At 41.5% G+C, this 16,493-nt stretch overlaps 1 protein-coding gene across 3 annotated transcripts in view; it reads right to left on the reverse strand.

The window, feature by feature from the left end:
* The window catches only part of c14h6orf136 (chromosome 14 C6orf136 homolog), a 30,574-nt gene extending 21,313 nt beyond the window's left edge, over nt 1-9,261 (reverse strand). The window contains exons 1-2 of one of the 3 annotated variants that reach the window (XM_028597247.1): nt 9,013-9,261; nt 3,084-3,313 (exon numbers count right to left, since the gene is read on the reverse strand). In XM_028597247.1, coding sequence (XP_028453048.1) covers nt 3,084-3,182 — 99 coding nt within the window. In that variant the 5' untranslated portion in view covers nt 3,183-3,313; nt 9,013-9,261. The other 2 variants (XM_028597248.1, XM_028597249.1) reach the window with 2 other exon arrangements.
* Between the last annotated feature and the right edge of the window lie 7,232 nt (nt 9,262-16,493).

Raw genomic sequence — 16,493 nt, forward strand, 5'->3', positions numbered from 1 at the left:
ATTTCAAATGGGAAAAAAGAGAAATTTCACAGTTCAAGTTGTTTTCACTGTTGATTTGTTTAACTTTTTCACTGTTTTATTAGTTCAATAAATGCCACATCTTTCCAAAAGTCAATGACTGATTGAGTTAAATAACTGTGATTTCAATATTGACCAAAATAATCGTGATTAGGATTTTTTCCATAATCGAGAAACCCTATCTCTAAGCAGTGTAAAATGTGCGGTTTTCAAGGGGTGTAAGATTCACAGATCCGACCATGGACCCCTGGATCGGTCTAAATGGACCAAGAATCAGCCGAGGGCCCGATTCTTACAGACTGAGGCTTTGCTGTCAATTCAACATGTGTGGTCATGTGTGGGACTTGCTCATCATGTTCAGGTTGGCAGGGATCAGCCAATCAGCAACCTTGTTTGCAAAAAAAAAAAAAAACCTGTTATTAGGTTTCATTTTTGAAGTTAGCAGTGAAAGTGGCTGAGAGGAATACTTCTTGAATAGTGTAAATTGTACTAGCCGTGAGTCATCCATCCATGTGTGCATTCATAAACATGTGAGTAAACTTGTAGAAATGTATATAAAATAGATATGTATTTGGGTGTGTTAAGTTTATATTGACATCTATATCTTCCAAGATGTTCAGTTAGAATAGACAACCTTAGCATAAAAATCCACTAGCCGCATGCTAACGCACGCAACAGTATTATTGTGCTTTCATGTGTAACTTACTCACGTAATACTATAGGATTATTATTATTATTACAATGGCTGTGTAACATGGACCTATGTTTGAGTTACTGGGTCTAAGATTACAGTAGGAAAGATGTTGTTTAAAAAGGTCCCATGGCACACCCCCACCCTCCACCTTGCCCCCCCCCCTCCTCCTCAATAGCTACAGACACATAAATGGCACATCCTAAGGAAAGCTCATTGTGGGACTGGCTCTAGTGGCTGTAATTCTACACCAAAGCTGAATTTCAGGAAAGAGACTTCAGATACAGTATTAGGGGACCACTAAGGCCTATATAAAAAGAGACTTCAGATACAGTATTAGGGGACCACTAAGGCCTATATAAAAAAGAGACTTCAGATACAGTATTAGGGGACCACTAAGGTCTATATAAAAAGAGACTTCAGATACAGTATTAGGGGACCACTAAAGGCCTATATAAAAAGAGACTTCAGATACAGTATTAGGGGACCACTAAGGTCTATATAAAAAGAGACTTCAGATACAGTATTAGGGGACCACTAAGGCCTATATAAAAAGAGACTTCAGATACAGTATTAGGGGACCACTAAGGCCTATATAAAAGAGACTTCAGATACAGTATTAGGGGACCACTAAGGTCTATATAAAAAGAGACTTCAGATACAGTATTAGGGGACCACTAAGGCCTATATAAAAGAGACTTCAGATACAGTATTAGGGGACCACTAAGGTCTATATAAAAAGAGACTTCAGATACAGTATTAGGGGACCACTAAGGTCTATATAAAAAGAGACTTCAGATACAGTATTAGGGGACCACTAAGGCCTATATAAAAGAGACTTCAGATACAGTATTAGGGGACCACTAAGGTCTATATAAAAGAGACTTCAGATACAGTATTAGGGGACCACTAAGGCCTATATAAAAGAGACTTCAGATACAGTATTAGGGGACCACTAAGGTCTATATAAAAGAGACTTCAGATACAGTATTAGGGGACCACTAAGGTCTATATAAAAGAGACTTCAGATACAGTATTAGCGGACCACTAAGGTCTATATAAAAGAGACTTCAGATACAGTATTAAGGAACCACTAAGGTCTATATAATAGAGACTTCAGATACAGTATTAGGGGACCACTAAGGTCTATATAAAAGAGACTTCAGATACAGTATTAGCGGACCACTAAGGTCTATATAAAAGAGACTTGAGATACAGTATTAAGGAACCACTAAGGCCTATATAAAAGAGACTTCAGATACAGTATTAGGGGATCACTAAGGTCTATATAAAAGAGACTTCAGATACAGTATTAGGGGACCACTAAGGCCTATATAAAAGAGACTTCAGATACAGTATTAGGGGACCACTAAGGTCTATATAAAAGAGACTTCAGATACAGTATTAGGGGGACCACTAAGGTCTATTTAAAAGAGACTTCAGATACAGTATTAGGGGACCACTAAGGTCTATATAAAAGAGACTTCAGATACAGTATTAGGGGACTACTAAGGCCTATATAAAAAGAGACTTCAGATACAGTATTAGGGGGACCACTAAGGTCTATATAAAAGAGACTTCAGATACAGTATTAGGGGACCACTAAGGCCTATATAAAAAGAGACTTCAGATACAGTATTAGGGGACCACTAAGGTCTATATAAAAAGAGACTTCAGATACAGTATTAGGGGACCACTAAGGCCTATATAAAAAGAGACTTCAGATACAGTATTAGGGGACCACAAAGGCCTAATAAAAGCATCCAAAGAGCACCATGTCATGGGACCTTTAAGCTGATGTGGCTGTTATTTGGTTATAAGTGGCTAGCTAATTAAGTTGACACTATACTACTAGCATGTCTTTGCTTGAGTATTACCTGGTCCTTTTTACGAAATATATATTTGAAGGTAGGCAGTGCTTCTTTTATAGAATTGGATAATTTTCATTTAAAATGGAACATGCATGTGTTTCCATCATACGGATATGAACTATCAGACTGAATGGTGTTTTATTGAATTGCACTGAATGTAGTCAACATTGAATCGAACTGAATCGTTTCATAGTAAAATGCATCGTTCCTGAACCGTAACGTAGCCCATGCATCTAGATACGTATCGGTTCTCCTTCTAACACACACACCGCACGCACACACACACAACGCGCACACACACACCCCTCCGGTTTTGTTGGCAAGTTTTTACTTTTCTTTGGGGGGGAAGGGGAGAGGTGTCCTTGTTATTTTTCCCTGAATAAATTCCTACTACTACCAATCAGCTGCTTCAATGCAAAATTCCACTGGCCTAGTGGGCCTCAAAACCCTGTACTGGTCTAAGCTTAAACACAACTCAAATGTGAAATGGGCAGGATCTTTACCTGACTGAGACTCCAGCTTCGTTTTCTGATGGCTTGCCTTCTGCCATGGCTGCAGACACAACCCACCCAGAAGGCGATGCCCCCTCTGCTCACAGCCATTCACCACAGGGGCAAGGGCAACCCCAGTTACCAGCTGACCATCAGCCACAGCAACAGCACGGAAGATAGCGCAGAGACACACACTACCACCTTAACCTGATGACTCTGGGCGATTCTAAACCTCCACAAACCTGAAACCAGAGAGAAGAGAGGAAAGAGCTGGTAACAGAAGCAGTAATATGGCCAATAAATAATATCAACATTTTACAGGCTACAGTGGGTACGGAAAGTATTCAGACCTTTACATTTTTCACTCTGTTTCATTGCCGCCATTTGCTAAAATCAAAAAAGTTAGATCTTATTTGTCATTAATGTACACTCAGCACCCCATCTTGACAGAAAAAAAACAAATGTAGAAATTTTTGCAAATTTATTAAAAAAGAAATGACCATGTGAAATATCACATGGTTATAAGTATTCAGACCCTTTGCTCAGTATGGAGTAGAAGCACCCTTTTGAGCTAGTACAGCCATGAGTCTTCTTGGGAATGATGCAACAAGTTTTTCACACCTGGATTTGGGGATCCTCTGCCATTCTTCCTTGCAGATCCTCTCCAGTTCCGTCAGGTTGGATGGTGAACGTTTGTGAACAGCCATTTTCAGGTCTCTCCAGAGATGCTCAATTGGGTTTAAGTCAGGGCTCTGGCTGGGCCAGTCAAGACTGGTCACAGAGTTGTTTCCAAAGCCACTCCTTTGTTATTTTAGCTGTGTGCTTAGGGTCATTGTCTTGTTAGAAGGTGAACCTTCGGCCCAGTCTGAGGTCCTGAGCACTCTGGATGAGGTTTTCTTCCAGGATATCGCTGTACTTGGCCGCATTCATCTTTCCTTCAATTGCAACCAGGCGTCCAGTCCGTGCAGCTGAAAAACACCCCCATAGCATGATGCTGCCACCACCATGTTTCACTGTTGGGATTATATTGGGCAGGTGATGAGCAGTGCCTGGTTTTCTCCACACATACCGCTTAGAATTAACGCCAAAAAGTTCAATCTTGGTCTCATCAGACCAGAGAATCTTATTTCTCATAGTCTGGGAGTCCTTCATGTGTTTTTTGGCAAACTCTATGCAGGCTTTCATAGGTCTTGCACTGAGGAGAGGCTTCCGTCGGGCCACTCTGCCATAAATCCCCGACTGGTGGAGGGTTGCAGTGATAGTTGACTTTGTGGAACTTTCTCCCATCTCCCTACTGCATCTCTGGAGCTCAGCCACACTGATCTTTGGGTTCTTCTTTACCTCTCTATCCAAGGCTCTTCTCCCACAATTGCTCAGTTTGGCTGGACGGCCAGGTCTAGGAAGAGTTCTGGTCATCCCAAACTTCTTCCATTTAAGGATTATGGAGGCCACTGTGCTCTTAGGAACCTTGAGTGCTGCTTTAATTCTTTTGTCACCTTGGCCAGATCTGTGCCTTGCCACCATTCTGTCTCTGAGCTCCTTGGGCAGTTCCTTCGACCTCATGATTCTCATTTGCTCTGACATGCACTGTGAGCTGTAAGGTCTTATATAGACAGGTGTGTGCCTTTTCTAATCAAGTCCAATCAGTGTAATTAAACACAGCAGGACTCCAATGAAGGAGTAGAACCATCTCAAGGAGGATCAGAAGAAATGGACAGCATGTGAGTTAAATATGAGTATCACAGCAAAGGGTCTGAATACTTATGACCATGTGATATTTCAGTTTTTCTTTAATAAATTTGCAAACATTTCTACATTTCTATTTTTTTCTGTCAAGATGAGGTGCTAAGTGTACATTAATGAGAAATAAAGTCAACTTTTTTTGATTTTAGCAAATGGCTGCAATGAAACAAAGAGTGAAAAATGTAAAGGGGTCTGAATACTTTCCGTACCCACTGTATATCTAGGATAATGATATTCTTGGTATGACAAAATAATGAAGAATATTTAATTAATAATTTCAAGAACATACAATTTAATGAGTCAGCATAAATGCTAACAGTTTCCCTTCAAATATTCAGTAAAAATATCTCCCTCTCAGCTCTTTAGTTTGTCCAAATTGGTGCACGCTGGACCGACAGTAAACATCTGTCATCCTAGTTATTGCAGTGTGTCACGAACCCTTGCTACCCAGCACCGACTACAAACGGAGGACACGAGTGAGATAGTGAGGGGCCAGTCTTCTGGCCCCCACAGCCTGTTGCTTTGAAGCCTGGCATCACCACACAGCCAGCGCACGGTACGGGAACTCCCAGAAGCAAGCATGTTTAGTTACGTCTGTTTCTCTCTGCCCCAAAGTGAACTGATGTTATAGAGGTCCATTAAAACAAGCGCTATCAGAGCACACATTAGGTTGTGATAGACAACAGCAGAGAGAAATAGACTCACTTGCAGTTTGGGAGTTCCAGGTGAAGTGGTGAAAGCCGCCGCTGTAGATGTACGGTGAAACCAGAAGCTGAATGCGGTACAAGCTGTACAGTGAGATGAGGGGCTATTTGCTGTTTTTCCATGCTGGTCAGTGTTCTTCTTTGGCATTTAGCGGCAGTCTAGAACATTTTTAACGTTAGGCGTATATAGCTGATTGTTGCACACTTCTCTCACCTCTTCACGGAGAAACAGCTGATCAACGATCTACTAGCATGAACTGTACACAGATCTGTGCTCTGAAACATTGTAATCAAATACAGTATATAACTGGAAATCTGTTAAGTATAACTAATATACATGTAAATATTTAGTATTTCTCTTCAATAAAGCAAAAGTATTTCTTATCCAATTACTGGATTAATCAATGAAATGATTGGTAGAATACTCGATTACTAAAATAATCGATAGCTGCAGCCCTAACTAATTGCACATTATGTCCAAACATACAAAAGGTACACAACTACTTGTGTAGGCAGGGCTCTAGAGTGCAACCAAAATTTGTAAGGGTGCAACTACGATGTTTCCTAGGTCGCACCGGTGCACCTAACGTCCTCGCAACCGCTGCCTCTCCACTAACGAAGCAATGTCGTTAATATGGATATGGTTTAATGTTGCGTTACATGACCCATTCCTTCTGGAAAGCCGTGCCTGTGTTTGGATCTCTCACAACATGGAGAGACACAGCGCCGCCGGTCCAAACTGCTGACATTTGTCTACAGTTTTAATTGTTACTAACACAGCTGTATATTGTTAAGTATGAGAGGGAAACCTGTATTGGTACCAGTGTTTCCGCTGGTAACTCTCCGTTATTGCGGCCGCCACGGGTGAAAAACACATTAGAAGTTATTAAATGCAACTAACTACAGTTCGTTGAGTAATACAAAGTAAGACAGAGCCTGCTGGATCATAGTGCATAAAAATGCAGCGCAGTGACGATACAGACATTTCATAGCCTACACAAGACGTGTAACGCCGCTAATGAGTCAGCCGTCACTCTCTGAGTATCATATGCTTCAGTCCATCGCACTCCCCCGGTCTTTCGGTCGTTTTTTTTTCGGCCTTTTATTTTGATAGGAAAACTGAAGGCATGAAAGAGGAGAAAGAGGGGGGAATGACATGCAGGAAAGGGCCGCAGGTCGGAGTCGAACCTCTGTATTTACCAACTGAGCAATCCGGGCGTCCTCTTTCTCTTTTAATCAGTCGGTTATTGTTGTTGAAAACAAGTGAAGGAGCTTTCTCAGAGATATATCCTAGACTATTTATTTCAGATAACTTCCATTTACGTGTTGCAGCTGTATATTTTTAAACTGGTAAAGGAAACCCTGTCTTTGCATTTTATTTTAATCACAATCTGTTTTAATAAAAGAGCTTGTGAAAAGTGGCTTTGACTTAAAACTGAACATTTAGCCCACTTTGTAAAAAAATACAGAGCTATATATCGTGTATCGCCATTCAGTGTTAACGGCGATGCGAGGAAAAATTAGGGTGCACCAAAATTTTGTGCTGGTGCACCTAAATAAAAAAAGCACCAGTGCAACCAAGCCAAAAAGTTAGTCTGGAGCCCTGGTAGGTATATTTATTTTAACATAAACTGTCTAAATAAATTGTATTTAAAAAGATCAAGATACCTACACATTACAAAATGAAACCATTTCCTATATCTTAAAAGTTAATTTAAACACCGTAGCCCTCTCTTCCTCTGACAACTGAGCCTTCTAGATCATTAGCCAGCCAGCCGGCCACAACATTAGTACAATTTAACAACGTAATGTTTCATACAACATAATGTTGCCGCCCTTGGCTTGGCAGTAAATTGTGCCAACCTGTCAGACAATTAGAGCTGCAAAGATTAATCGATTAATTGTCAACTTTTAAATCTATCGCCAACTATTTCGATAATTGATTTCGGTCATTTTTCCTGAAAAAAGTCAAACTTCTCTGATTCCAGCTTGTTAAATGTGAATCTGTTCTAGTTTCTTCTCTCTTCTGGGACAGGAAACTGAATATCTTTGAGTTGTGGAAAAAACAAGACCTTTGAGGACGCCATCTTGGGCTTCGGGAAACTCTGATTGATAGTTTACCACGTTCACCAGACCAAACAACGAAACCAGATAATAATCAACAGACTAATTGGCAATAAAAAACAATATTGGCTACGTTAGCACCATTATAAACCAACATTATATTACATTAACCACGTCATATTGCTTATTATTATTATTATTATTATTATTATTATTATTATTATTATTATTACTACTACTACTACTACTACTACTACTACAGCAAACGCAGTCAGCACAGGTTGCTGATCTAAGAAACGGTTTAATTTGCATAATGACAAATGCCGGTTTGCATTAAATCAAACCGGTTTAAGCTCGTACAACAGACCGGATATTGGCCCAAGTGTACCAACGTTACAGGAGCAAGTTGTAGTTGATGGATTTTCCCTGACCTGGGTCTTCTAATGAGGCTTTCAGAGACTATGCCAAGAGCACATGACCTGCGCCAGACCACAAGTTTAGAATCAGAGACTCCTTGGTCACAGGCAGACTGAATGAACCAAAGAAATGGTTTACAGGACTGAATGCTTACAGCTGGACAAAGGAGCAGAAATAAGTATACATCTTCTCAGTGACTCTACCTTTGGGTTTAGAACAGCTACTTAACTTGAGAAGGACATGTCGTGTTTTTTTAACATTTGACAAAATAAACAATCAAACGTTAACGTTACATACCTACAATTAAAATGATCAATTGAAGTAAACTAAACATAATGTGTGACGTGCAACAGATGACAATGTTTAATGATGACTAATATTCCCTGATTATAAACGAGTGCTAGAAATTTCTAGGCATGGCAACCCTCGCGAATGTCAACAGTGTGAATCAAGAATGACAATTGATAAAACGGAGACAAAACATTAACGTTACCATTATTGTTTAGGCAGTTTAGTTTCAAATCAATTGCACTAACAAGGAATGATTAATGCCACGATGTATTACATTAGCCTGATCATTTTTGAAATGACAACATTTTAAGTTGTTACTGATCACTATTGAGTCATGTTTTTTTTCTCAACAAATAGCCGTGACATGGGACTCTGGATATCTTCCCTTAAACGTTGACATTAACGTTACCTTACATGCCGTTAGCTAGCGCTGCCTGCCTAGCTAAAGCTTGAAAGACAATGTTAGCTGCTAGCTTGCTAGACTAACTAACGCTAGCTAGCTGCAAGGAAACTAGAAATTATTTTCCTTGGCTACCAGCTAGTAGCGTGCTAGCCACCGGCTTGGTAAACGTCCCTGTAATGATAGCTACCTTTTACATGCAAAAACCCGCTGTAGTGAGTCTAGATGCAGTGGTTCTCAAGGTTAGGTTTTGTACAGTAACGTTAGTCACGGAAAGGTTATCGCTAGTGACAAGCTAATAAGAATTACTTAGCCAACTTACACAAATGTCACTCCAGCCCTGTGTCCTTGCCCGGCCAAACACGCCTCACGCAGCCCGTCGACGTCGTATGCTGCCTTCAAGTCTATTGGAAATACTAGCACTGCCTATGTAACCCCCGACAATGTGATACAAGAAGAGATAGCGGCTAATTTCCTCTAGTATTCAGTTTTTTCTATGACATTATTAAAACGCTAGATTGCCCTTTTTTGCTGATTGCACTTTCTGAGACCATTATTTTTAATATGCCATTCAGAAAGTCGCCAGATTTGTCACTAGTAGCTTTTGTGAAAACAAGTCACCAGGGGTGGAGCCAGACGATATAAACATTCGGGGCTTAGCCCAAACCTAGGGGGGTCCGGGGGCATGCTCCCCCGGTGGAGATTTTTATCCCAATTACGTCAGCTAAATGCACTATTTTTCAGGCTGTTTGAGATAATAGAATACATAAGGATGCAAATGAATAGGAGTGTTTCATTAATATTATTATTAGTGTTTTTGTTATTATTAATAATTGCTCAGATTTACACAACAAAAGATTTGACACATGGCACTGACAATTCAACCAAATACAAAGTATTTATTCAATTTCCGCATGGTGACTTATGATGTGGGGGGGTATGGGGGTCCTCCCCCAGAACATTTTGAGCATTAAACTCTTCATTTCCTGCATTCTGGTGAATTTGTATGCACCTATTTATACCTTTTTCTGAATAAATTGATGCTGGAAATCTTTATGTAAAAGGTAAACCATCCATCCATCCATCCATCTTCGTCCGCTTATCCGGTATCGGGTCGCGGGGGGAGCAGCTCCAGCAGGGGACCTCAAACTTCCCTTTCCCGAGCAACATTAACCAGCTCTGACTGGGGGATCCCGAGGCGTTCCCAGGCCAGGTTGGAGATATAATCCCTCCACCTAGTCCTGGGTCTTCCCCGAGGCCTCCTCCCAGCTGTACGTGCCTGGAACACCTCCCTAGGGAGGCGCCCAGGGGGCATCCTTACCAGATGCCCGAACCACCTCAACTGGCTCCTTTCGACGCGTAGGAGCAGCGTCTCTACTCCGAGCTCCTCACGGATGACTGAGCTTCTCACCCTATCTCTAAGGGAGACGCCAGCCACCCTCCTGAGGAAACCCATTTCGGCCGCTTGTACCCTGGATCTCGTTCTTTCGGTCATGACCCAGCCTTCATGACCATAGGTGAGGGTAGGAACAAAAACTGACCGGTAGAGCCTTCTGGCTCAGCTCTCTTTTCGTCACAATGGTGCGATAAATTGAATGTAATACCGCACCCGCTGCGCCAATTCTCCGACCAATCTCCCGCTCCATTGTCCCCTCACTCGCGAACAAAACCCCAAGGTACTTGAACTCCTTCACTTGGGGTAAGGACTCATTCCCTACCTGGAGAAGGCATTCCATTGGTTTCCTGCTGAGAACCATGGCCTCAGATTTAGAGGTGCTGATCCTCATCCCAGCCGCTTCACACTCGACTGCAAACCGATCTAGTGAGTGCTGAAGGTCGCAGGCCGATGATGCCATCAGGACCACATCATCTGCAAAGAGCAGCGATGAGATCCCCAGCCCACCAAACTGCAACCCCTCCCCACCCCGACTACGCCTCGATATCCTGTCCATAAATATTACAAACAGGATTGGTGACAAAGCGCAGCCCTGGCGGAGGCCAACCCTCACCTGAAACGAGTCCGACTTACTGCCGAGAACCCGGACACAGCTCTCGCTTTGGTCGTACAGAGATTGGATGGCCCTGAGTAGAGACCCCCTCACCCCATACTCCCGCAGCACCTCCCACAGTATCTCCTGGGGGACCCGGTCATACGCCTTTTCCAGATCCACAAAACCCATGTAGACCGGTTGGGCGTACTCCCAGGATCACTCCAGGATCCTTGTGAGAGTGAAGAGCTGGTCCATTGTTCCACGACCAGGACGGAATCCACATTGTTCCTCTTCATTCTGAGGTTCGACTATCGGCCAAACCCTCTTTTCCAGCACCTTGGAGTAGACTTTACCAGGGAGGTAAAAGGTAAACATAGATTATAATCCAAATATAAAAACATAATGGAATATATGGAAGTAATGCTATCAGGCATTCTGTATTGCTTTCATCTATTTATTCTCCTGTAGATCGGCTTTTCTAATTCTATCTGAGTCAGCACATGTGTAGCTTAGAGGCATCATTTACTCTTCCCTTTTCTTTTGCATCTTTTGTTGAGGAAGTAACCTCCTTAAATGTGCATATGACAATTATTCACGTCAATGATAAATTAATTCATTTTAATGAATTAATAAACCCCTGGACTGTAATATTTCAGATTTGTTTGAGTAAGATTTCTGCTCATGTCCAAAACTTGAATATCTGTGTTATCTGAGTTTTGGAGGAGTCGTGATATTTTGAGAAAAATAAAGGTATAATAGTCAATATATTTCAGAAAATAATCTACCTGCACCATAATCTGCTTTGCATTACGTGATTGCTCTGCTGATACGGTAGATCTCAGACCGTCTGACAGACAAAGAGCCCCATTTGGGTCTCTGGTCTCTGAATGAGCGAATATTTAGGGAAGTGTCTGTACGCTGCTCTTTGCTTTTTTTCATTGGTTGTTGCGTTAAATCTTATTAGCTATTGGGTAGCCTCTTTCTTTTTTTTGATTGGCTGAAAAATGGCAGGATCGACTAACAACTCCATGGGAGACGCGCTTGATTCCTGCCGGTTCCATAGTGAGAGCGGCGCGGCAGAGACATTTTGGGCGCTGCGGCATATTCAATTTATTATAAATAGTTTTTCCACGTGAGAAATACAATGTGTGGCGGGAGTGCGTGACAAAAGACCGAAATGAGTGACTGTCACGCTCAATTCGTGACACTTGAGAGCCTGCAGTCACCATTGACTTAACTCAAGTGTTACAACAGCGGATTCCCAAACCTGCACCACTTGTCCGCGGTTCGTCTGACGCTGCTTCTGAATCACTCTCCGGCCGGTGAGGTCTGTTACTATGGTTACTAGTGTTCCTGTTCTGTACTATAAACAACTTTGTTATATCCATAACTTAAGCCGGTTAGGCAGTAAGCTCGCGACACCGATGAAACATACAACATGCATGACAACAGCCCGCCAGCCCCTGATGACAAGTTAACGACGAAGAAGAAGATTTATATTCTTCTTTTTATTGGCAGTTGGGAAACAAGCAGAGTGATGCGCGATGCATTACCGTCCACCACCACGCACGGTAATAGAGCTGTTGTTTCATTTTTTGCCGCTCCAGTCACAAAGACTGAGAGAGGAAATGAAACAAAGTTGAAGTTATTTTAAAATACCTAAAAGATTCGGGGCTTTTGAAAAAACATTCGGGGCTTAAGCCCAATTAGCCACCCCCCCCGCTCCGCCGATGCAAGTCACTAAGGGGATTTGAAAAGTCGCTAAGTTGGCAACACTGTCTCGTTCCTGACTATTTGATTAAATCCCCCAAAAATGTATTAGAAAAATAAAACCCACTACCTAAAAAAAAAAAATTTGATTACTTATGAAGCAAAAAATGGAATAATAAAACTAAAATGGTTACAACAATTTAATGATTTAATTTCCCATCTAAAATATTACACATACATTTTCTATTAAGGTGTGATTTTTGTATTTTTAAACCCATTGAATTGTCCAAATTTCATTCATGGTTACAGCACCAGCTGAAGTTGGCTCCACTCTCGGTTCTCCTTAAAGGGATTCTTCACTGATTAGCATTAAACTTTGTATCAGGAGAAACACGGTAGTATTTTCGAATGACCGTGCTTCCCTGTCTCATGTGAGACACTAGGCTCGTTCGAGATGAGCCAGGTCTGCGCAGAATCGATCACCGGCGATCGCCACCCAATGCATGCCGGTTTGATTTGTGTCCGACTTGATCCCGACTCGCTCTGACGTCATGCACACGTGGGCAACGATAATCTCACGAGACCAAGGTGGCCGCAGTTCTGAGACGCAGGTAGCGCAGTTGCTTTTCACCAACTGCAAGAGCCAGGCGGACGCAGGCGGACCCAGTGCATGGTGGGAAACGCCGGCCTCTCAGCTGATCGAACAGCTGATTGGTTCAGAATCGACTCAACATGATGACGTTTTATATAAATGTTTTATTGATTTTGAATCGGAGGGATTTTAACTGTGATTTGTCTGATTTAAAGGCTTATTCTCATAGGCGCGGGAAGTAGGGGTTGTTGGCAAACTGCGATCAAACCCGTATTACCCAATGGGCATTAATCATTATGGTGATAATTATCCAATCAGAATAAAATAAAAGTTGTTTAATGTAATAATTGGGAGAAGGCCGCATGCACTGTGTAGATTGGCTAAAGATAAAGGTGGGTGGGCATAGAGCAGGTTGTTTACATCGCAGTGATCCAAGATCAGCTTTCTAAGAACGAGTTGAGATTGAAAGAGTGGAATTAATTTGTAACTGATCCCCGGTCAGATTGGGTTGTATCAGCGAGTGAAAGTGTGGAAAAGAGAGAGAAAGAAGCGGCTGCTATAAAAAATGTCCCGCGAATAAATAGCTTTTTAAAAAGAGCTGGGAATGACGAAGAGGAGGATGTCGAGGAGCTAGCCAACGTTAGCTTGGAAGAATCGCTGCCTTCTACCAGCTACACTCAGCCACAGCTAACGGTGGCTAACGTTAACTTTAGCGAAGTTGTTGTGGAAAAAGACAGAGATGAGGCCGGTCATCAGCATTACAGAACAAGGTAATGGCCCCTCAGGTACCATCGTCTCTGAAGGCCCTGCACTACGGGGACCGATTACAGAGACCGTCCGGGAGGAAGTTATACCCAGAGGGATATTAGCCTTTCAGAATCGGCGGCTAAATGTCCAGCATCTCGGAGGGGGGACGAGGCTGGCGGCAGAAAGACCCGCTCTCTCACTAACGAGGCACTGACCCGACACCTTCACAACGGTGAAACGGTACCACGGGAGTGGATTCTAGATCACTGTCCACCGGAGACATTTGTTGCGTTGCCTGTAAAGTGCTCCCAACACACAGCAGACAAGTGTAGTAGGGTTAGCGAGCTGCTGAGGGAGCTGGACTTTGAGGATTTGATCTGCGACTTTGCAAAGAAAAAGACAAGAAATTAGAACTTCTAAAGGTAAGAGCTATTACGCTATCTGTAAATTGAGTAGGTTAATATAATCTGTTGTGACCATGTGACCAGATAATGTACATATTTTGTTTAGTTTATTGAAATGCCATGCATATCAGACGTATTGCATCATTATTTTGTGATGCTGCTATATAGGCCTGTGTGAGACTTAGTTGTCAAGTGCAGTAGCCTATATGTTGGCTTTTGCAGTTTGTGAAGTTGCAGCTGACTAAGTGACTGTTATTTTACAACCTGCACTCAGCTGTGTTGTGTGATGGCATTGTTGTATCTTCAGTCAATCACGTTTCAGAATTACTATTGTGCTTTCTGCTTGGGTGATTTTTAATGAATACTATATTGCCATAGTCTTGAGCCATACAACACTTTGGTATGATTTAATTCATTGTAACATTGTCTTGTGATGTGTGAGTCAGATGGCAGTACTTGGTTTATTGAACTGGAAAGGCATACTTGATGCCTGCTCAGCTGGGGAGAGAGAGGGAATGACACGCAGCAAAGGGCCGCAGGTCGGATTCAAACCCGGGCCGCTGCAAAGGACTCAGCCTACATGGGGGCTGGGGGAGTTCTTACTGGGGGAGTTAGAGGCCGCCCCAAGTCATTCATCTTTTGAATAAAAATGCTGACTGTCTCACAATACTGATCAAAAAGAATACTGATACAATTGAGGATTTGAAGAAAACTTCAGAATTTCTTTTCCAAGAAGTACGTGACGCGAAAAAAGACATTACAACGGTCAAACCAGTCAGTGATGACCATCAAAAGAGAACAACAGTAATGGAAGATAAGATGAACGAGATGGAACGGTACTATACGCTATACGGCCTACCAGAGCAAGAGGGGGAGGATGTGAAGCAGCGTGTCGTGGACATCTGTAGCACAATCATACCAAACGTCAGAGACAATATATGCTTCCACATTGACGCAAGCCACAGAATTGGAAGGAGAGACTAAAACTAGGCCAGTGATAACAAGATTTACATCCCGATCGACGAAAGAAATGCTGTGGAAATGTGCAAAGGAGTCGGAGTTCCTCAAGATAAAGAAGCTGAAATTTGGAGAAGATTTGACCACAAAAGACAAGAAGCGCGCAACAAACTTTGGCCACGGATTGAAGAGGCATGCAAGCAGGGGAAAAAAGCCTTCTCTGTTGGAGCCAGAGCCTTCGTTGATGAAATCAGAGTGCAATAGCTGATGTGAAAATAAACTCCACACAACTGGGCTGGAAACAAATATGAAATGTTACATTTATGCTTTGTTGAAAGCTTAGTTCTGAAGCTTAGATCTAATCTAAAAATAAAAATAAAAGAAATAGTGTACTGAAGTAATTTAAATATTGAGATTCAACTTTTTAAGGCACTTTCATCCCAAAAAAATATTTTCTCAATGTTAGAAAAGCACAGTCTCAGGGGTCAGATGTATATAATCTTGTGCCTGTTAGTTGTAATTTATTAATATTCAAAAGGTGAAGAAAAGCATTTTGCACACTGTTCATTTAACACTAGTTTTTCTAGATACTTTTTGTTTTATTGTTCAACCTGTCTTTGTCACTTTGTTCATTTAATGTAAGGGGTATACGAAAACAGGTAAAGAGGAAGGCTATTTTTTATTTTGTAAGAGTTTCAAGGCAGAATTTTATTTTGTTCAAGAAACGCATGCCTTAGTTTCAGATTAAAATTTTTGGAAACGTCAATGGGGAGATAACATATGGATGGCTTATGGTAATAATAACTCAGCTGGTGTAGCTATTCTGAAAGGATCTTTTCAGGGAAAAGTACTTAAAACAGTTGCGGCCCCATTCTGGTTTCTCTTAGTAATGCAAGTGTTGGCCCTACATCTGTACAATGCCAACTTTCAAGGCATTAACGTTGCAGGGAAAGAAATAAAATGTTGCCAGCTTGCTGATGATACAGCCATTTTCTTAAAAGATGAATTTCAGGTTAAAAAAGTTATTGTCTTATTGATGTGTTCTTTAAAATTTCAGGATTAGCGTTAAATATTTAAAAAATTATCCTTTTTCCATTCAAAGAGAGCAGTATACATACAACAGAATTTGAGGGTATTCCTGTTAAAGAGGAAGTAACATACTTAGGAATTAATATTTGTAAAAATCAGACAGAAAGTATGAATTCCAATTTTCAACCTCTCATTCCAAAAGTCAAAAATAAATTTGATAGATGGCTCATGAGAGATTTATCACTCAAAGGTCGGGTACTTTTATCCAAAATTGAAAGATTATCCAGATTAGTTTATCCAGCCAAAGTCTTAGATGTTCCAAAAGCTTTTATTAAGAAAATAAATTCTACATTATTCAATTTCATATAGAAAA

This window comes from Perca flavescens, chromosome 14 (genome assembly GCF_004354835.1).
Source record: "Perca flavescens isolate YP-PL-M2 chromosome 14, PFLA_1.0, whole genome shotgun sequence".
Lineage (NCBI taxonomy): Eukaryota > Metazoa > Chordata > Actinopteri > Perciformes > Percidae > Perca > Perca flavescens.